The 23,864-nt window shown below is 36.3% G+C and overlaps 1 protein-coding gene across 11 annotated transcripts in view; it reads right to left on the bottom strand.

The window, feature by feature from the left end:
* The window catches only part of PPFIA2 (PPFI scaffold protein A2), a 472,168-nt gene that overhangs the window by 382,209 nt on the left and 66,095 nt on the right, over positions 1-23,864 (bottom strand). For 8 of the 11 annotated variants that reach the window (XM_037065742.1, XM_037065741.1, XM_037065747.1 and 5 more), the window contains exon 3: positions 1,635-1,688. The exons of the other annotated variants lie outside the window; for them this stretch is intronic. In XM_037065742.1, coding sequence (XP_036921637.1) covers positions 1,635-1,688 — 54 coding nt within the window. The remainder of the gene's footprint in view (positions 1-1,634; positions 1,689-23,864) is intronic. 11 annotated transcript variants of the gene reach the window in all.

Genomic DNA, 23,864 nt, shown 5'->3' on the forward strand with positions numbered 1-23,864 from the left:
CAGTATAAAATACCCATCATCACAGAAGGGCAAAGCCAAGAGAGAACAGGTATCTTCACAATATTATAAATTGAATCTAAAGAAAAAATACACATATAATGTAAATATACATACCCATACAGAATTCACATTTGGCTACTGGGAAAGTTGATTGAGTTTGACTTCAGGACACCACCTTGCCTTTCTGGGACCTTTTTCCCCCGTAAGGGGCTTCTTTCAATAACTAGGCTTTATGTCCACTCAATCTTTCATTTTTGGAAAAGATGCTTTCTTGACAGGACATGATATACTAAATTATTTTAACATGTAAATCATGGATAAGAATATTATCACCACTTGCAGAAGAGAGGTGTTGAGTTTTGTTTTCAACAAGAGCCAGATTCTTTTCAAAGTGATTGACCTTAACTGCAGTAATCTTTCCAGAAGCAGTGAACAGGTGGGAAAGATATTTTGAAGGAAATGAACTGACTTTTCTAATAAATGTTGGAAGCTATGTACAAACACTGCAAGGGAGCAGGGAGAAACTACGTCATGTAAGCAAACGTCCGCACTCCTTATCTGCAGGGTTGCCCATGCACCCTGTCCCAGTGAACTTCCTAGGCTGACTGGCATTTCATCTTGTCTTATACTCAAATCTATTAGGTTCAGGGACTAAATACAAGCAGCTCTCTGAAGACAATACCTTCTTTTAAATTCTTGCATAGACTAAGACAATAAATTCAGGAAAAGAACTAAAATGTGTTGTGTAGTCTACTTTAGGAGAAATTTAATAAAGATTAGATAACATCAAGAGACACTTGAGAGGGAGAGAAAAGAGAAAACCTAAAACTGCGAGTTATTTTTTTAATGTAATATCCACACAGATGCCTAGATGAAGCATAGCTAAATGCAGATAACATTGGGTTCTGTGTATTCCACATTAAACCTCACAATTCTAAGTAAAAAAGCAGTGATAAAAATGAGTGCATTCTAGTTGTTCAAATAAGTTGAATCTTATTATGTTAGACTTACAGCATGAGTTCATGATTGTACTTTAAACATGAAGTCCTAGAAATGTTATATTAATTAATGTTTTCTGAAATCACACATCACAGGAAGGACCAAGATGTTCCAACACTAGACTGCTGTCTAAAAATGATAATTCTCCAAAACTTTTTAATACTTTTTCTAGTTTTCTAGAAGCTTCCTAGGTAAAGTAGGAAAGAAACAGTGATATGAAACATCAATACTGTTGATTAAATGGGTTGAAAAAATAATTTTTCTCAGTAATTTCAAAGTGTATTGCAAGCCAGATCATGCATTCACATTGAGAATGATAAGGTCTCAAATTCCAAAGGTTCTAACTTGTGATATAGCCCATCAGCAGGACATAAAAGTATTTACGTATTCTAATGAAGCCTTTATTCTTATTTTTAGAGTTAATACATGGAAATGGATTTTATAAGTTACTAAAACTTTTAAAAATACCCAATGACATCATAAGCACGTTCACACTTTTGTATTAGTTACTGCAATAACTATATATTTCAAAAAGTTACCTATATGACAAATTACATACAAGTAACTACCTGATGATCTGGTGTGTACATAATTCAATCCATCAATAATTAAATTTAATGAAGAAGCTAACTTACCGGTGGATCAGCCCCCTTAGAACCAGTCAGACCTCCTGTTAAGGATTCGATATCCTGAAAAGGGGAGAGTGTTGATTGTAAAATGCTACTCAAATCCATGGAGAACTTCCCAGTCCCACAGTGTAATATTTTCTTTAAACTACAAACTTAGGGCACTCAGCTATATTTGTTTTGTTTTGTTTTGTTTTTTTGACCATCTTGCTAAACAAATGCTATACAAATAACCTGTATCTAAAAATGTAGATTATTTTCTCCAACTCAGTACAATCTGTAAAAACAAAAATATATAAATACACTAATTATTCCTGAAATATGCAAAGAAGAGGCTCTGGGAGAGGGAGCAGATGTTCTGTTCTCTGAGAAGCTGAAGTAAGTGCAGAAAAGATGAAAGAAAACTTAATAAAATTGCATTACAACACTTGCAAGAATATTAATGCCACAGAAAATGCTGAACCTACAGAAATTTTTCAATCACTTATAGTCCGTCTGTTACTATACATAAGTGAAAACATAAACAGATGTAGATAAATTAATTCTTCTTTACAAGAATCAATTTCTAACCTTGACTCAGTAAACACACAAGACTGGGCCTGAGTAGCGATTCTAGCTGCCACAGAGGCCACCAGTGGAGAAGTGATGCTGAGACAAGGCAGAGAACATGCATGCCCTTTATAGGGGCAGCGACAGCGCAGCCTCATCATTACAGGACTGCACTAACCATATAACTGGCAAAAGAAGCCACACTTCCAGAGTTTTAAGTAAAATCTCTCAGGATTTTAATGTTTGCCACTATTGTCATTTTGAAGTCCTGTTCCCACACCTCCAAAATGTAAAAAACAAAGGAAAAAACCTGTATGCTCAAAGGCTGCTGGATAGGAGTTTGGGACTACATTGAAGAGTCACACTATTTGCTAAAGTTTCTTTTGTGTGGCCCTGGTCACTTGTTGTATGTATGCTCTTCTTATATGTTCTGGTAAGTATAGGATTGAAGAGCCTGGGGAAATATCACTATCGTAGTGAAAAATCAAATGTAAAATATAATTGAGTAAAGATAGAAAGAAATTACATACTTATGAGAGACACCTTGATATCACTAAAAAGATTTATGCTACCAGTTCACTTGGGACTTAATCACATCATCTCCCTGCTTATCTTAAAAATGGGGAATCTTAACAGTGAATATGGGGTTCAAATGAGCACGAGAAGAAAACATCAAAGTCAGGGTAGGAGACAAGGAAGGATGATGGGATGAGAGTTGCCATTTGAAGAAGCTGACTTTCAATGGGAACTCAATGGGTGATGAATTTCTACATACAGGTTTTATTAGGGCCATAAATGACAAGAAAATTACAAAAAATTGAGTTGTCTTCTCTGTAATGGATATATTGTATATAATACCTTTACCTATCAAGCACCCCTTTGAGGAACTTCTCTTTTCACTCCCCGACTCTAGCTCCAAAAAAGATACATAAAATTTGCTTCAAATGTAGGAGCCTGACAGGGAATCGAGGCATTTAAGATTCTGGAAGGTACAATGCTATAGTCTAAGTCTTGACTTTATTGCTTGAGCAATGTTTGAAACTAAATGTTCTCCCTGCCTTCAACTGTAAGAGTTCCTGGCTCTCAAAAACTACAAGATCCTAATTAATATGCCTGCATTCTCTTAGAATTCTTTATTCCAACATCATGCACATATAAACAACCAAACCTCCTGAATTATTTGACATTATGTGTTCTTTAACATTCCTATTAAGTCATCTAGTAAATTATGTCCTTAAAAGTAAAGTATAAAACATATTCCTAAGTTGAATCCAAAGATGAGATATAATTTAAAAAATTATTTTAGAGTCTTCTGGAATGAATTGACAAGATTTGGTCATAAAATGGTTAAAATATTAGATTAATAGGTAAGAGAAACACGCAGCCCATTTTGCTGTCATGACCATGGTGAAAACCACAGTTGTAAGTGCTATTTCTGTGAAAGGGCTCTTGCAATTTCATTGAGTGAATACCTTCTGTTCTTCATAGAAAGGCATATACATTATATTGGCAATAGAATTTTGGATGGTAATATTAGAGAGATAATAGAAAACTTGATTCAGATAAAAAAGGATTTTAGCAATTTAGTTGATGCATTTTATCATAATGTTAAAAATTCTTTCATGAATTTCTTGGTATCATGGATAAGTTGGACAAATTTTTAGGTTTCTAAAAATGTTCATTCTTTTCTCCATAGTCATGGTCCTAAGAAAAATAAAGCAAATGTAGAATTTAGAAAATGAGTGAAAATGGCATTGATATATATGGCTTTTAACATGTTGAATTACAGCAAACTATAAACTCCTGGCTCTAAACAGAGTACAAATGTGCATTGTATTACACTTATTTAATTGAAAAAGTTTTTGAGCTTATATTCTATTTTGAGCATAATTTGAAAAAGAATGTCATGCTTAGACACCCATGTTAAACATGGCATCTTCTGATATAAAAGGAAAATGTTCAGGTATGAATGAGTGTAATGTGCATAAACAAAGTTATGTGGTAAAATTAATAAGTGAAATAAATAAATCCTTTGAGAAACTGAACATAATTAAAAGTGAGTTAATCTTTTGGATGGTGTTGAATATTTCATCTACAAAATAGAACTGAAATCCTCGTCAAATGTATCTACTGTATTTAATTTTTAAATATTATTTAAATGTTTTTATATGGAAAACAACAAAAGAGGACATAAAAAAGCAAATACATTGATATCCTAGAAAAATTTTAAACTAACTACTATAATATTTGATTATAAAAATTCAAAACAAACTTTGATTTTTTTTAGGTTACAGAATTTAACTATATTACACATCATGCTTATATAGTTTCAGTAGCTAATAAACTAGTTACCACTTACTGAACATCACTACATGCCAGGAACTCTTTAAATGCTTTATACATATTATAAACAGCCTTATAAGGTGGTTATAGAAGCCTTGTAAGTTATTTCTTTTCTCACTTAACACATTAAAAGTTTATATAATTTACCCAGTATTGTTACTGTTGGCATTTAACTAATTATTAATAAGAAAAGTGGAGTAAAGGGAACCAGACATTGAATGTAATAAACTGGGGAGCATAAGCCTGTTCCCTTAGTCAGAAAGCCAGGGCTTCACACCCCAGGGTATTACACATCACTCCATCAAGGGGATTAACACTCCTCCCTTCCCCCATCCAGTATCAGATTGTTGGGGAGGTGGTTGAGGAGGAAGTGGTGGACCATAGAGGTCTGGCAGTCTAACTAGGGGATGTGGACCCACTTGAAGCCCACAAAAACTTGGGAAGTTCATTAAGTTCATCGGCCAATTTGAAAAAGCTTCTGGTCTTTTCGAAGCCCAAGGTATATAATCCCAGGGGAACAAAGCAGTGGTCTCTCACTCTCTCTTGCCCACCTGGTGATGCACTTGCCCCATGTACTCATGTGTTTTCTCTCTATGGCCCTATGGCTCATGGCCATGTAGGCTCCACACACAGGCTCCAGGAAGGAGCCCTAATACTGCAGCACAGCAATGCACTGCAGCTGGAAACACTAAGCTAGCTGGGTGTTAGACTGGATTGTACTTTAACATGGAGCAGAAACTCTGGGCAGTAGCTTTTGCCTTGACCCTACTGAGAACAAGATTGGACCTTTTCCACGGTGAGATGGATGGAGGTGGGATGGTGAGAAGTGAGGAGGGGAACACCACCCTCCCATGTGGGTTAAAAAATTATTTTCCTCATCACACTGCAAGAACTTGTTTACTGCCAATAACAGTATCATGCAGCTATGAAGAAGTGTGATAACAAAACATACTTGTGTGACACCCCCACTTGTGTTATTGATACTAGTTGTAAAGAAACAGCTTCACCCTGGCATTCTGGTGACCCTGCAGATATCCGTACAGGCCATCAGCCAAGGCCACACCGTAGGATGGTAGAACATCCTCTGAGCCACCAAGAGCGTGACAAGGTAAGCAGTCTCATGAAGAGCTTTCACATGGCTGTTTATCATTCTCCTCCTGGGCACCAGTGAGGCATGGAACTTTCTACCTCACCTTTCCCAACCCAGATCCATCTGCAGGCAATAAACCTGCTTAAGTGCAATATGGAATTGGCTCTTGCCAATAGAGCACCCCATCACTCTTATCACTTATTATCTGACCCATCCAATTCAGAGTAGTTCTGTGGGGCCAGGGACCAGGGCCAGGATTAGAACGAGGCAAGTGATGTGCTGAAGGTGTCAAATTTAAGGAGGCACTTGTTCTGAGGTGATAGAGTGCTAACCCTGCACTGGCGGGATCCTGAGATTTAGTGCCTCCTTAAATGTTGAGCCCTTGCAATCTCATTCTTCAGAGTCTTGCACAAACAGGTTTGGTAGTTGTACAATTCTGGGAGTGAGTGACTCCTTAAACTTTGTTCCCTAAGCCCCTTACTTAGCTCACATTAGTCCTGGCTCTTTAGGGATGTGGAGAGCTGATACCATGGTGACTTTGTTAACGCTGTGTTTGTAATAAACTCTTTAAAGCCATTTGGACTCATTGCCTTCCTCCCAGACAAATTTACAGATGTGAGGCAAGGCAGCCTGGCACCTGCCTGCATGATGCTGCTCACAGACGGCTTGCTGCTTACTACCAGCAAGACATAGCCTCCAGGATATGACTTGTTATCACCTACACAGAAACAAACAAACAAACTAGGACCCATTAATTATATACTCAACTTTATTTCTCGAACAGAAATTTCAAGTAATGAAACTTTCACTTCTCTTTCCAAGGTGTCAAATACCTAAGCGAGATTAGCCAATCCTTGACACAAACTATAGCATTGGTCTCTTTTAGTATTGGGCGGCTCTGCTCCTGGGAAGGAAGCCTGGTAATCCAGGCTGGCCTGTGGATCAAGTCTTAAAGCTGGGGAAGGTTGCCCTGCAGGAGAAGTGAGGCAATCAGTGGCAGAGCTCCCATCAAAGCGAGATTTGAGAGCATCCGGGAGCCTGGGTACCACCTCAACCCAGGTTTAAAATAAACTCCACTTTATGCTGCCTGACGCTGCTGGTTTTCCAACGGCACCCTCTCCCCATGGTCCTATGCTGCAAGAGTTGACATACTTTTCCCTGACAGATCATTTGAATGATGGAGGTATAGGGATTAATCATGTGGTTTTTAGAGCAAGTCATTAAGTGCGGATGTGAATCCTGCTTCCTCTGTGTAGAGGTGGGAAGAAGAGAATATTGGGATTCGAGGTCTCCTTCAAGGCTATTTCTGGATCTTGATTTTTATCCCTGAAGCATAGAGTCAGCCAGTTGTTGTCAAGAAAAAAAAAGTTAAAATAGCCTGGGTATCAAATACATTAAAAATGCTGAAAATAAAATTTTAAATACTCGACTTAATCAACATTGCTCATGCCATAAACTCCAAAACATGTTTAAACCTGTAAGTAACATTTAAAGTTATTATTGAGTTTTTAAGTATTACTTCCCCCAAAAGTCACTTGATATAACATGAAAACACTTGAAGCATAACAGTGTGTTTGCCAACTAGGAGTATGTTAAAATTTGATTTATGTATAACTATAATTTGGGACTATTTTAGAAAAATTTTGGAGGAAAGTGATTATATTTCAATTAGAGCGCACTTCGGTGCATTAGACAACCTATTGAAAAAGGTATCAGGATAGTGAAACTAGTGTAAAATAGTGATATCAACCATTTTTGTTGAATGGTTCTTTTTAAAATGTGTTTCAAGGCCTTTAAAATATTTGACAAGGTATTAATGTTTATAGAGAAGTTTACATAATTCATGTATTCAAAATACCAAAATTAAGCATTTCTCTCCTCCTTTTTCTCTCTCTCCTTTTTGTAGGAAAGTTCCCCAGAACAGTCCTCCTCCGCCATTTCTCTCGAAGCGGGCCCTTTCCTCGTTGCATCCCTGCCACCTTTCGCATCGAGGCGAAAGGGCCAGGATTAGGCAGGGCCAGGATCGCCCTGCCGACGATCCCAATTCGGTTGAATCAGTTGTCAGTGTTCCATGATCATTTTTCTTGATCTTTCAGCCACATTTGACACAATGGACCACTCCACCCTCCTTGAAATACTTTTCTTCTCTTGGTTTCACCTCTGTATCACTTATTTAATACCAGGGCTCTAAATACCATGAATGGTGATGAATTGTAAATTTAAATCATCAGCCTCATCTTCTCCTGTGCAGTCCACACTGCCCACTCCAATCTTCACTTGCAACATTAAACTTGATTTCCACCTCAATCGCGCCTCCAAATTAGGTTCCTGTCTCACGGCTCTTTATGGTGACATCACCATTCTCCTACTTTCTCAGGTCCAAGTCCATCAGCAATTCCTGCCAATTCTATCTCTGAAATAGGGCTTGAATTTATTATTTCTTACCACCTACATTCACACCATCCTAATCGTTTGGACCATATTAATGATATTTCTTCTTCTGTTTCTGTTGACCCTGCATCCCTCCTTGTCTCCCCTGCCCCCACACATTCTCCTCACAGGAGTCAGAACTATCCACTCAAATACATATTAGATCAAATTACTCCTCTGACACAAACCTTCCAATGGTTTCTCATTATTCTTAGAATAAAATGCAAACGTATCACTAGTGCTCTGTGGTCATCGGGCTTTACCCGTAATACTGACTTCATTTATCACCATTAACCGTCTCTCATGCCACCCAGTAACACTGGCCTCANGAATTTATTATTTCTTACCACCTACATTCACACCATCCTAATCGTTTGGACCATATTAATGATATTTCTTCTTCTGTTTCTGTTGACCCTGCATCCCTCCTTGTCTCCCCTGCCCCCACACATTCTCCTCACAGGAGTCAGAACTATCCACTCAAATATATATTAGATCAAATTACTCCTCTGACACAAACCTTCCAATGGTTTCTCATTATTCTTAGAATAAAATGCAAACGTATCACGACGTCCTACAGTGCTCTGTGGTAATGGGCCTTTACCCATAATACTGACCTCATTTATCACCATTAACTGTCTCTCATGCCACCAGTCACACTGGCCTCATCGCTGTTTCAAAAGCAGCCCAAACATGGCTCCTGTCTCAGGGCCTTTGCACATGCTTTTCCTGCTGCTGCTTAGGATGCTCATTCCCTAGACATCTTCCTAGTCAGCTCACTTCATTCAGACCTCTCAGTTTAAATAACAAAATCTCAGACACACTTTTTCTAGTTAGCTGTCTAAATCAGTAAGGGTTTCACCCAGAAACAAACAGCAAACTAAAAAAAATCTAGAAGGGTGTTTAATAAAAGGATATTTTATTAATTTTTATAATCATTTTATTAATAATATTTTATTATTTTATTAAGTATGGATGGGTAGATCCAAAGAAATGCTGAGGCACAGGAACTAGCAACAGCTGGAGGTCATCTCCACCCTGAATCCCAGGGAAGTAAGGCAAAGAATAATATTGTCAAGAGTCCAACAAAGGCTAAACTGCTTTGCCACAGAATGGAACCTCAGTAACAGTTTTTGAATGGATGAATGACTGACAATGAACAAAACACATAACGCCATCTTTATACCTAAAAAAAAAGCTGAAGCTCAGATTATATAAATGATGAAATAGTTCTTATTTTTATATAAATGTATCACATCAAAAGCATAGCTCTAGGCAATAGTGTTTGCACAACAAATCTTTACAGAATGCCCGAACGAACAAACTAATGAATGAATTGCCCACGATCATACAGCTGGTGGATGCTAGAAAGAAATTTTGAAATCCTCAAGCCCAGTGTATTTTCCATTATATTATGCATCATTAATGAAACTTCCTTCTAAAGGAAAATGCACTCTCTCATCTTGAGGCAATAATTTTTTAGATATTCCAAGGTTTGTAGTTCATAAGAAAAAATATATACAGAATAATTCAGGATGTGATAAATAATACATTAAATTTATTTTCTGGAAAATTTCTATCAATACTTCATATTAATGACCTGCTACCTTAATCATTATACAATGAATAAATCAATTTTGTGCTTAGTAGTAATATAGTTCAAATACATTAAAAATCAGTAGTTTATTTTTATGTAACATCTCATAGTGAGTAGTTTCACAGTCCTGGGAATGAGTAACAGTCAGAAGACCAAATTTCTTTTAAAAAATCATTCAGCTTTTCATATAATACTTAATGGAAACAACCTTTCATCACAGTGCACCAGCTCCTTGAGGCAAGCATCCAAAAAACAAAGCTGAGTTTGTTAATGAGGCATCTTCCTACTCTACCAGACTTAAGCTGTCACTGTTTCCTTGGCAACTTTACAGAATAAATTTCCTGGGAGACAGAGAAACAGGAAACACACACAACAAATTTTAAAAATCTTCTTTTCTATGGAAGCCAAAAGGAGCTCTAGTTAGTCATTCTTTAAAAATTTTAAAAAGTGAAAAATATGCTTCTACTTTCAGCATAATCCAGTCCAAATCCAAATTTTCCTCGAGCCCCATAATTCCTTCAAAAAAGAATGATTGAGCCCCTGCTGTGACTGAGGCACTGTGCTGGACACCGAGAACATGATGAGGAATAAGCCAAGGTCACAGCTTTCACACTGTTCAGGGTCTGGCACAGTCTCGGAATGGCAAAGTGAATTTAGTCAACAAGCATACAGTGTGTACACAATAAGTGCAAGTTAGCACACCCAACCTGGTGGAACCCAGACTCTATGACATGCTCTCTAACTTCAGGGACCCTTCAGTCGAAGTATGTCAATCTACAGACAACATGAAGAATTCTGAGAAATAAGTGTCCTAAAAGGGGATGCAAGGGTAAATTTTTAGGGTGAAAACAAGTTTGAATATTTTACATTTTTCCCATTGCCAGAATTTTACTTCATTTTTGAATACATACTGGGTAAGTTTGTCCTCAGAACTTGGCTGAGTAACATAAATAATAATGAACATTTATTGAGCATTTCCCGTACCAGTTACCAGGCTACGAGCTCTACTGCCTCATCAAATAGCATCTTAACTTTTTTATAGTTTATTATTTGCACCATTTTGGAAATGATAAAACTGAGTCTTTAAGAGTTTAAGTGATCTGACAAAAATCACACAGTTAATAGTTGTTCAAATTTAGACAGGCTGACTCCATAAGTGATTATTTTTAACAATTGTGCTCTCTTGCATAAGTTGAGGTATAAAAAAGGGGGGGATTTCATGATATGCCACATAGCGACTTGAGAGAAAACATACTCATTTAACACTTGTACAAGGAACAAATGAAGCTGCAAGCAGAATTTTCCTGGTGGAATAAAGAATATCCTTGTTTGACCTACTGATGTGAACGAATGCTATTGAAATTAGCAAGAAGTAACATTCCAAAGATTTTTGCTATATTCACGCCTAGACTGGAAATCTCACAGGTATGAAAGATACAATTGTGTCAGTGTTCCACAGAATAGGGTTTTCTGAAGAAAGTGCCGGAGATTCAAGGCTCTATCTTTTCCACGGAGTGCCCTCTTTGAAGCACTTTCCTTGATGACATTTTTGAACTGCTTTCATCTTGTCTGTTTCTATTCATGTGGCTGAAGTGATAAAGGGGACTTTTTGCTAAACCCTGACTTGGTCTCATTCAGTTTCTCTTTGTCAACTTTTATATATTGATGCTTCTTTGTTATCTCAAATTCAATGTATCCAAATCAGACATCATCTCTTCTGCCTCTGCTATGGCCAGCTGCCTCCCAGCTAATTTCTTCCTTCAGCACTTGTCTCTGCTGGTATTTCCTAAGGACAGTCAGCCAAGCACACTGGATTTCTGCAGATCAATAGAGACTTATCTCAATCTGGTATCCATACATCACACCAAGCGAGTCAATTTTTCCTTTTAAATATCTGCTCTGTCCCATCTATTCCTTTTTTTTTTTTAGCAACCACTGTATTCACTACCTTAGTTCAAATCCTCATTTTATTTTTCTTCATTCTTGGATTTATCAAAAATACTGTCTCTGTGACTTATGTCTGCGTCATTTTTTCCACTCTCACCCTCATACAGAGAAATGGTCCTCAGAGTCTCTCTTGGGGACCAGTAGCACCAGTGTCACCTGGGGACCTAGAAACGCAATTTTCTTTGGTTAAAAACTGTGTACTGGTTTCATGTTTACAGCTCAGTAGTTAGACAACCATATACTTCATACAGTGTTCCCCTTGATAGTTCCTTACCCAAGTCCTGCTGAATCAGAAACTGTGTTTTACAAGTCCTCCAAGTGGGTCTATGTAGGCTAAAGGTTGAGAAGCACTGCTCCAGAATGTTGTGTTTCAAAGGCAAATATGTATAGGTTACTCCTGTACTCACAATTCTTAATAAGGTGCCCATTCTTCTTAGGAAGGAAAAATATCATGCCTCTCTACGCATGAGGTCTTTCATTATATATTTTGAACTACTCTTTTCATTATAATGAACCCCATACCTTTATTTTTTTATTTTCTTCATCTATGCTTTTGCACCACAGATCCTTCTGCCTAGAAAATCACTCTTCTCCTCTGCATAAATCTCAGTCACCCTTTGAGAATTTTCCCAGGCATTACCTCCTCTCAGGAGACTGTCTTGAGTCCCCCAGGCTGGGGGAATGGTTCTGCTTACCTTTACTTCCACAGTGTCTTGAACTTAATTCTATCGTGACTCTTGGTACACCATTTTATAATTCTCGTTTTACTAATTTGTCTTTTCCAGACATTTAAGGGCTAAACAACTAAGTGATACACTTATCGTCTCTGAATCCTGAGTTGTTAAAGAAATTAAATTAATGTTGAATTTAGCTTCCCAGGAAGTCCTACAAGGAAAGAATGAGCTGAGTTGGCTGACATTACCACTTTGAAATGTGCATTTTTTCTGTATTAACAGCTTTCATTCCACTTACATATTGGTTTTGTTAGTGTAAACCAGCCATTGAAAAGCTGATTATCTTTGAGTGTACTATAGAAACTGAAGTTCTAAATGGCAAGACAAATGGTCAGATATATTTTTAACATTACAAAGGTCTGAGGGGTGACTAGCATCCCTTCAATTCTGCTCGAGCCTGCAAGATGCAACACATGCAAGAAAAAAGTATTCTAGTGATCAGGAAAACAGGTTCAGATTGGCTCCACTATTACTAACTGTGTGACCTTGAGCAAATTTGTTTATGTCCTTCACATAAAAGACGTTAATCCTGGTACCTATCTTAGAAGGACCTTACAATATTAATTATGATAGTTCATGAAAATTTACTTATTGATAACTTATAGTAAATTTTCAGTTAACATTAGCTATTATTATCTATGGAATCATACACAGACACAGATTAGATTACACAGTTATGGAAAGAAGCCAGGATATGGGCTCAAATTCCATCCGTGTTGAACCAGGTATGTGTTGGAATGATTGCACATAAATCCCAGATATAGATTAAAATTAGGTATAATCTCGATGACATTTCTACAGTGTAGTTTTTCCTGAAAGTCAGGATATCCTGTATTGTATCTTACCTCATCAATTAGCCCTATAATTTTCATGTATTTGTATGACACTGTGGCTATACATTTTTTCACTGTCGTTTTAAAAATACATCATTTTTATTCTTCCCAGTAAAAATTGAGCAATCTTTTTGCTTCAGAGTAAAAACTAATTATTGGATAAAATCCATATTACGAACTGATACGCATTTTATTCCTCTTGCACTGTGTATCTGACGTCACATGTTTATGTACCACGGTGGGCTGCTTTGAGACTCTGAAATGTGCTGTGGCGACTGAAAGGAGGCGCCGACATCTAAAGGAGGCTGTCAGTGTTCCTGTCCTAGGTGCACAGTCATCTATGGGAGTGCTATCTACCAGCCTTTGCTGCCTGAGAGGGGAGACAGGTTTAATTATTATGACCTGAGTTTACAATTATACCTCCAGTTAATTAATGATGGTTGATCTTTCCCTATCTGACAAAAAAAAGTAAATAACAAGGGAAAAAATACAATACCCTACTTTTTTTAAAAAAATCAGGTTTTATTTCTAACTCAGTAAATAATAGCTTAAAATATTTACTCAGATATAGAAAAAGATTATCCTATCTAAGGTAATTTTTAACTGAGAACAGAATAAAATGTGTACCTTTTCCAACTGTTTTTATCTGCAATTCCACTGAATATAGTACCTTAAAGTCATTTATCCTTTGGTTTATAAATAAATACAAGGAAGAACTGCTTGTTAACTGAAAACAAAAGCAGAGCAAATAATTATATAGTGTATATACAGTATGTATGTATATATATATATATATATATATATATATATATACACACACACACACCCACTATTTCTAATATTCTCTCTCTCACTGGACTTCAAGTATTAAGCCAATCAACATGAATAGTTTTTAATGTGGTCATGAGAAACTGGTAAAAAAAAAGACAAAATATTTTAAAATCATTAAGTTCACACTTTCAGAGAAATTGGGCATGAGATTTTTACCTAAACATTAAGTGCTTCATGCCAGAAATGACAGCCACGGAGGAATCAGATGGAGTTGGGAACGAGAAGAAAACTTGAAAAACAGCAATTAGTAGCCCTATCTAAAATTAGATATGCAAAATTTTCAGAAAGATGTCTAATTTGGCCCTGACCACAGTGGCTCAATTGGTTGGGTGTCATCTGGCAAAGCTAGCAGTTTCCTGTTGGAATTCCAGTCGGGAACGTGCCTGGGTTCGGGGTTCGGTCTCAGTCGGGGGTGTATGAGAGCAACCAATGGATGTTTCTCTCTCATACCGATGTTTCTCTTCCTCTTTTGCTCCCTCCCTTACCCTTTCTCTAAAAATAAATAAATAAATCTTTTTTAAAAAGGTCTAATTTGAATGTAAGAAATATGCAAATTCCTTTTGCCTTGCTATTTCTTTGGGAAAAATTAATTTACCAAGTTTAAAATCATGAGAATTAAATTTAAAATTCATTTTCTATTTCCTCTGTTATTTCAATGAATAATGAAGGTTATAATGGTAACCAGAAATAGCAACAGGACATATAACTTCTCTATCTCTCTCTCTGGGAAGTTTCATTTGAATTGATTCTACCAGGATTCTGGTATCAATATCACATTCTTAAGTACTGTTAAGTGAAAGAAAATAAAACCGACTAAAATCAGGGCATAAAATGCACTGATGTTCTGCTGCTGAACTAATTGAGACTATAGCGTAATGCGAGAGAGTCTTCAGCACTAGAGACTGAAAGTCAATGGCAGAATGCTCAGTAGTCAGTGTCTGTTGTATAGACGGTCTTGCTTTCTTTTACTCCTCTGGTCAAGCTTCCAAAAAAAATCAACAAAGACCAAGCTTTAATTTACTAAAATTATTTTAGAACATTTCATATTTAGATCACTCCTTTCTTTAATATTTCTGGAACATATTTTTGATAATTTATTATTCCTGCCAAATATAACTGAAAGCATTTAGCTGAGCCACATAGCCAGGTAATAATTCCAAAGTGCAGGGAATGCTAAGGCTGTTTCAGTTAGTGCGATGGCAAAGAAGTTTGAATGTTTGTGTTTTTTAAAGCCACCCAGACCAAAAAATGTACAGCCCTCACTTTGCACAGTACAGTATTAACCAAAACTGGTGAATGTAAGAACCAGGTCCTGGTGTTGCATTGCTATGTGATAACTCAGTTACTATGCAAAGCAAGGACACAGCCCCTCTGATTCTGGCACTGCTGGTTTCAGTTAATGCAGTACCACACAAAGCAAGGACTGTTACTCCTCTTCTTTTTTTTAATTTTAATTTTTATTTAATTCTTGTTCAAGTACAGTATTCTGTCTTATATTCGCAGCCCTGCCCCCCCCCAGTGCTCCCCACCTCCATCCCATTTCTGCCCCCCCCACCTTAGTTATTGTCCATGTGTCCTTTATACTTGTTCATGTGAGTCCATCCCCTTTTCCCCTATGATTCTCTCCCTTCTCCCCTCTGGACCCTGTCAGCCTGTTCCGTATTTGAGTATCATTGGTCATATTTTGCTTGCTTGTTTGTTTTGTTGTTTAGATTCCTGTTAACGGTGATATCATATGGTATTTGTCTTTCACTGCCTGGCTTATTTGGCTCAGCATAATGCTTTCCAGTTCCATCCATGATGTTGCAAAGGGTAGGAGCTCCTTCTTCCTTTCTGCTGCATAGAATTCCATTGCGTAAATGTACCATAGCTTTTTGATACAGTCATTTACACTTCTTAATATACTCAGTCTTTACTCCTTTCCCTCCACATCCTCTAAACTAGATTGTGAATTCTGAATGCACAATACAGTAGCTATATATAGCCCAATGTTGAAATTGGAAACTTTATCTACTTTAGCTTGGCCCCAAGGCCAAGAACAAAGCTATGGTGACAAGGATTTCCACATTCGCAAGCAAGAACCTGTAAGAGACCATTATAAAATACCATAGGAAAAGTTCTGCCACAATTGATAAGCATCTTTTCTTATTGGAAGATTGGGTAAGAAATCTATATAGATGTATATGTATATATATATATATGCACATATATGTGTGTATATACATACATGTATGTATTTAATATATTATGGCAGAATGTTCAGTAGTTAGTATATGAGGTCTATCTGGAAATGGCCTCGCCATTGTTAATATAAGGAGAATGGTTTGCGAAACATCGATGTAACCTGGCAGCCAAGGAGAATGGACTGGAATGTGCATGCATGAACAATGACGACTTCACTGTACTAGTCAATGGGGGCAGTAGGTGCTGTTGAATAAGTATGTATACTGAGTGGCTGTCGTATACAAAATGACTGAGCAACTAGAGCAATTAATCTGCATCAAATTTATCAAATTTTGTGTTAAGCTTGAACATTTCTCCATAGAAACTATTTTGATGATTCAGAAGGCCATAGTTATTAGCAACTGGTGGTTGGCAGCTTCATCATGACAATGTGCCCACTCATGCGTCTCGTCTCATGCAGTTTTTTGGCAAAACATCAAATCACCTAGGTGACTCAGCCCCCCTACAGCCCATATTTGGCACCCTGCAACTTCTGGCTTTTCCCCAAACTAAAATCACCTTTGAAAGGGAAAAGATTTCAGACCATTGATGAGATTCAGGAAAATATGACAGGGCAGCTAATGGTGACTGGGAAAACTGTGTGAGGTCCCAAGGTGCCTACTCTGAAGGGGACTAAGGCGGCATTGTCCTATGTACAATGTTTCTTGTATATTGTATCTTCTTCGATAAATATTTTTCATAGTACATGGCTGGACACCTTCTCAACAGACCTTGTATGTTGTATATGCAGTCTTGTTTTCTTTTATTCATCTAATCAGCTTTACAAAAAACTCAACCAAATACCTAAGTAAGGAAAGTGTGAGAGGTACTCACATAACGCTATGCACACCATACATGTGCTGTAATATTATACAGTTTTAATAAGAAGGAAATTCTGCCAAATGCAATGATATGTGAAATAAGCCAGTCACAGAAGGACTAATTTTGCATGATTCCACTAATCTGAGGTATCTAAAATAGTAAAAATTATAGAAGCAGAGAATACCCATATTATTGCACTTGGCAGGATTTCCTCATTTTAAAGCCTGTATAATATTCCAGCATGTGTAGTGTGTTGGGGGGGGGGGCGTTATGTGAGTACAATCCACATTTTCCTTACCCAGTCATCCATTTAGGTCTTTCCCACATCTTGGCTGTTGTGAACAGTGCTGCAATTAATATGTAAGTGCTAATATATTTTTGAGATCCTGATTTCAATTCTTATAAATAAATTCCCAGAAGTGGGACTTCTGGATCATACGGTACTTCTAATTTTAATTTTTTGAGAACTCTCCATACTCTTTTCCATAGAAGCCATGCCATTTTGCATTCCCACCAACAGTGTTATAAGGGTTATAATTTCACCACATCTTTACCAACATTTGTTGTCTTTGTGTAGAGTACAGTGTCATTACTTTTCAGGATATCTGGCATCTTCAGACATGGGCACCAAAGCTTGTCCCTATTTCTAACCCCTGTCCCCAAACACACACACATACATGCACCAGATTTGGGCTACACAAGAGAGAGTGCATCCTGAAAAGTAGTTGACCTAAGGGGACTGCTTAGGAGGGTTAATCAACCTAGCCTGGAGTTGAATGAGTGGAAACCCAATAGATCAAAAGTGTATTAAATTCTTATAGTTGCTTTAACCAATTACTACAAATTTAGTGGCTTAAAATAACAGAAATTTCTTCTCTTTCATCTCTGGAGATCAGAATTCTAAAAATTAAGCTGTTGGCAGAGCTCTATTCCTTTTGGAAACTTCAGGAGAGAACCTATATCCTTGCCTTTGCCTGCTTCTGGAGAGGCCACCAGCATGCCTGGCTCATGGCCCCACACTGTCCTTCAAAGAGCATTGCTTCCATTTGTGGTTCCATCTTCACATCTTTTTCTGACTCCATGACTCTGGCTTCTCTCTTATAGGGACCCTTATGACATTGGATCACCCAGGTAACTGAGAACAGTCTGCTCATCTCAAGATCCTTAAACATACCTGCAAAGTCCCTTTACCATGTTAGGTACCTAAAAATTAGGATGTAGACATCTTCGATGGATCATTTATTTCAGCCTCCTCCAGGGGGATATTAAAAATGTAAGCCAGAGTAACCTCAGCCTGAATCACAGGAACTATAAGGATACCTCAGATTGAAAACAACATTCTCCTGATCAGCGTGTGACCTCTATCCACTAAATGTGTATTGTATTTATTTTTATTATATATTGTCTTCTATTATCATTCTATGTGTTTTTTCCATATAAATCCTAACACCCTTAGCCAAGATTTATCTACAACTCTCTGTGATCTGTAGGCTCTCAATAAATATGTTGATTTGAAAAGCCCCAAACCACAGAAATATGCCTGAAGTAGGCAGGTGCCATTGCCTGCATGGTGGAACCAAGGCCTTCCTAGCACCTATGCCAAAAAGTATCTCCTTTCAGGTCCTAGAATCTAAAATCTTTCCATTATATGTCATTCTTCTTTTCCAAGGCACTGAAACCTTAGGCATTATTAACAAATAACACATACTAGAATTAGTCACTAACATAACTGAATCATTTCAGCAGGTTCTATATAGTCTTAAGCTCCTCCAGTGTAAACTCATTGGGAGAAAGTACATTTAAGTTACTGATTCTTTTATTGTCTGCATTGCATTGGCCAAATATTTTGCATGTAAGATAACTTCAGCAAATACCTACTGATGGATAATATTTAACAGTCATGGAAAATTAAAAATAACTTCAGATCAAAGGTAACACCCAGGGAGAAAATTCCCTAAGAATAAAAATTATTAAAGAGAAAAGAGAAGAAAAAGATACATCTCATTTATTTTACAATATTGTTTAAGATGCCTTTGAAAACTGAGGTTGGAAGACTCTAAAATGCCTCTCAATGATTCCGTTCCCTGGAATTCATGCTCGTGTGTAATACTCCAGGACCTTGAATGTAGGCTGGACCGAATAGAAATACGGCAAGAATGAAGAGATGTCACTTCTGAGATTAGACTACAAAAACCTGTGACACCTCTCCATCTTTCTCTCAGAACCCTCCAGGGATGCTGACACATTGTGAGTAATAATATCATCTAGGGAGGTCCACGGGGCAGGAAACAAATGTCTCATGATGATGACCCTCCAGGAACTGAAGCTCACGCAGCTCCTCTGAACGAACTTAGAAGCCCTTTCTTCTCTGTTTGAGCGTCGGATGACGGCAGCCTTAGCTAATACTTAGAGCCAGGCTGTCTGAGAGGTCTTAAGTGTGAGAACCCAGGTAAACTGCACCAAATGCTGACCCACATATATCATCAGGTAATAAATGCTGCTGTTTTAAGCCAGCGAGTTTTGAGGTTTACAAAACTGTAGAGTTGTTTACAAAGAAAAGAATAATTAATACAAGCACCAAACTCAAATTTCATATATTTCTAATTTTATAAGGACTCTTCCATTTCGTACATTCACCATATAAGGGTTCTATATAAAATTAAAATATTTGACGGTGTTAAGCATTTTACCAATATAGCCATAAAAATAGTCATTTTTCTTGTTATGATTTTCATGCATTTGTACAACTCTAATTATATTTTAATTATTTTTGTAAAAGAGAAGCAATGTTGGGAAAAACAGTAAATGATCAATTGATTATCTGCATTGTTGATAATTATCAGTATAAATCATTAAAGAAAGTTCACATAACTCACAGTATATTTTTTTCAACACACATTTTTATTGTCTTTATTTAAGTACCCTTAAATTTCTAAGAAAACATTTTTGTGGTAATCACTGTGAGATTGAGTTTAATACATTAGAGCCACATAACCATCAGTTATTATGTAAAATCTTATGAAGAAAAACAACTTCATTTCAATTATGTGTGAATGACTTGGTAAAACTGACACAGAAGAATGTGTAAAAAGCACTGTGATTTTTACCTGCTGAATATACCATCATAGCAGATGACTCATACTTTATTTTTAAGCTGAGATATTTTATAACATAGATTAAAATAGTCTTCATTCAATGTCTGACCACATAATAAAAATAAGAACTTAGTCATCCAGTTCATGTCTACCTGGTGCTTTAGTAATAAAAAGGTAATTTAAAAGCATCCTTTTGAGGAGTCATGTATATAAGATATCCTTAAATTCCGTATTAGAATTCCCCTTTATATGGGCATTTATGAGTGATCCAGCCTCATGCACATAAATACACACACCAACCAAAAACAAATATATCTTCTTTGGAAGCCTTAGCCTTCTGTTCGAACAATCACCACTACACATCAGTTGATTTCTGCTTCTTCTAAATGGTTCTGCAGTTTACAGTCTCCAAATCTAGTATCCTTAGGCAACGTCCTGACCTCATTCCTAATTCCCAGTGCCAATATATAATTGTCTCAACAAGCAAGGTCCCCACAAATGAAAGAACTTATCTATAATTTTGCACTCAGAAAATCAATGAAGCTAATTTAATTTCAACATATTGTGGGTTTGTCACATAGTTTAGTGTTAGTATTAACACACAGGCTGTATAGGTGAATTAGAAATAGTACCTTTAGAGACATGTTACCTAGGTTCAAATCCTGCCTTTGCCATTGATTAGATATGTAACAGTTACATGACATTTTCATGCTTACTGCATTGTATTTAAGAATAAAAGTACATGTCTCACATAGTTGTTGGGAGAGTAAATGACTGTATGTAGCAAATGCAAACAAGGGTTAGCAGACAGCAGCATAAGCAACAAGAATAGTAGCAATAGTAGTTATTGCAAAGTTGTTTCCATGTGTTTTCCTCGGAATTTTAAATTACATACTGAAGGGGGAAAAAACTAGCATTTCAGTTTTTCTACCAGGTGTATGGCCTGCAGCTTCACCGTTCTCATAATTCAAACACAAAAAGATGTGGTAGCCCAAATTTAATCAGGAGACATTGTGACTGAGTGAATAGTAAGAAAAATGTCTGACATCTTGTATATTTGCATATTCAAACCTTGCATATTTGACTTACACAACCATGAAGTAACCAGGCTTCCCTTATGAAGGAGAGACACAAACCAAGGTTAACAGATCATATTTGTACATATTTAATTGGGATCTATTAACAAGCAGGGTCTCTTGAAGTATTCTCATTTATCATGGCTTCAGCAAAACTTTTCATTTATAGCATGTATTACTGTATTTCCATTTCTTCTGCTTATTTTTGATCAAGCAGTTTCTCAAGCCATGTCATAAGTGTTTCTCTCAGAAAGGGAATGAAAGATTTCATGGAAAGTTTTTTTGAAAATAGGCAATAAAATGGGATCCAATTAGTCCTGACCTATTTGATCTCCTGCTATGTTTTTCTAGACTAGATGAAAAAAATGATTCTCTTTTATCCTTAAACCTCATACATTTAAAGGGAAATAGAGTTCTATCTTTGACCTTGATTTTTGTCTCTTGAGAAATCAAATTTTTTTCATATTAAATTATGATATTTCAACCTTAAATCTGGGCTTATTATGAATCCAGTATTATTTTGTTGTTGTTGAAATGAATCATAGAGAGACATTATCTAACAAGAAAAGTGGAAGGTTTACATAGAAAATGTTGATTTCCCCCAAATTTCTAAATTTAATGAATATGTTTTAATTGCATAATAAAGTAAATATCAAAAGAAAGATATCTTTCCCTGCCTTTCTCATTTGAGAGATCTTGTCAGAAAGAGTGCACTCCGCTCCAAATGAGATAAATTCTCAGTGACCATTTTTAAGGCCTTAGGCTATTCTGCTTCACTAAATGCTATACCATATAAGAAATTATGATAAACTATTCTAAATTATTTAAAAACTGATTTACAAAATATAATGATTTACTCTAGTGACAGATTTTTTCCCTTGTAACAAATTTTCAACTCAGACTATGAATTTGGAAAAAGAAAGAAAAGCAGAGAAATTAAATAATTCATATTTATAATTATGAAGAGTTTTATAGGCCACCATAGCTAAAAAACATCTGCTCATAAATATTTAACACTGTTGTATGCAGATTTACATTATCCAGAGGAGGGATGCTTATAGCACTTCTTAGCAATCACAGTAACCTAGAAACTGCAAGACAACATGGATTCTCTTTAATGAAATGAAAATCAATCAACAGAAAAACTTCCAGAATGTTATTATGTTGCCTCTCCCCCTTCCAATTCAGCATGTTCCTCACAGCCAAGACTTTGTTTTGTTTATCTATCAATTTCCAGGCACCTGAATCAATTTCTGCATATGATGGGCACTCAATAAACACAACTGAATGACTAGATGCATAAACTCTTTCAGTTTAAATCAGGCTAGAATGACCAATCAAGAATGTGACATTATTTTTTTAATAAAAATTTGTATGTGGTATCTGGAATCTGAAATACAGAATGCTAAGACCGATGGGATAAAAGCAGTTATATTCAAATGAGTTTGTGGAATGACATTTTAAATAAGCCATGTAAATATATCCACAAGGATGCCCCCACAGGTACTACGGATCCAGAAAAGAAAAGTGCACAAAAGAGTTTCTGATTCAGTAAGCCCAGGATTGAAAATATTAATTTCTAAGAAAGGAGATTTGTGAATTAAGTAACAGAAAAAGAGATATGATCTGGGGCCCTGAGAGGAAAAAAAACTTTGTTTATAATTCGAGGCAAATTCTTTTAGAAATTAATTAATTAATTAATTAATTAAAATTAAGTTGCGTGACATCCCTTCTTATGCCTGTGGAGGGTATGTGTCATACAGAGTACAGAAGTGTTACTAATTTCAACTTACCTACTCATTGTCATATATATGTGTTTAACACATATATGTGTTAAACACATATATATGTACATACAACATATACATGTATATATACACACATACACATATACTTAATACAGGCACATACACACACAGAGAAAGTTCGTGGAAGCATTCACTGATTTTCCCCTTTAAAGTAGTGGCTGTGAGCAGACTGAATACAAGTTATCCGTTGCATGTGCCATGACAATCACCATATATCGTATCAAAATGCACTTGAGCACAAGGGACTTCATTATAAATACTGGTAGAGCTAAGATATTTGCTATTCACAAGAAAACTTATCCAGAAATGACTTTAGATATTCTACTATCAAAGGATTTGCAGAATCAGGCCATAGATCTATCATGGAGCCACAGGAAGACTTCAGAAATAAAACATGATAAGATTTAAGAAATTATAAGACGTTACTAAAGGTGGTATATACAGTATAAAAAATTTGTCCATTTTTAGTGGACAAACTATCTACCCATATCCTCAAACATTAATAAAAGCTAGAACAAAAATCAATTGAGTACTGATGTGAATTTTTTTCAATCGCAGGTTGAAAAAATTGTTGGGGCTCAGCAGACTCTACTCTGATATACATTGTATAAAATTTTAATGAACATAATAATACTGGAACACTATGTGAATTTTTAATGATTTTAAGATTGCATAAACATGACTTTTGCAGAACTATTTTCTTCTTGATTTCAAGTTTTTAAAAAACATTTATCACGACTACTTCATGTAAGAAAAATTGTGTGGTGGTGAGATTACTTTATTCATACTAGTATTTAGGCACTTGTGAAGAATATGTAGCCTTAAAAATATGAAACATACCCTAAAGCAAAAGTTAGCATC

The sequence above is a fragment of the Sturnira hondurensis genome, unplaced genomic scaffold, assembly GCF_014824575.4.
Source record: "Sturnira hondurensis isolate 20B ecotype Veracruz unplaced genomic scaffold, ASM1482457v3 Scaffold0016135, whole genome shotgun sequence".
Classification (NCBI taxonomy): Eukaryota; Metazoa; Chordata; class Mammalia; order Chiroptera; family Phyllostomidae; genus Sturnira; species Sturnira hondurensis.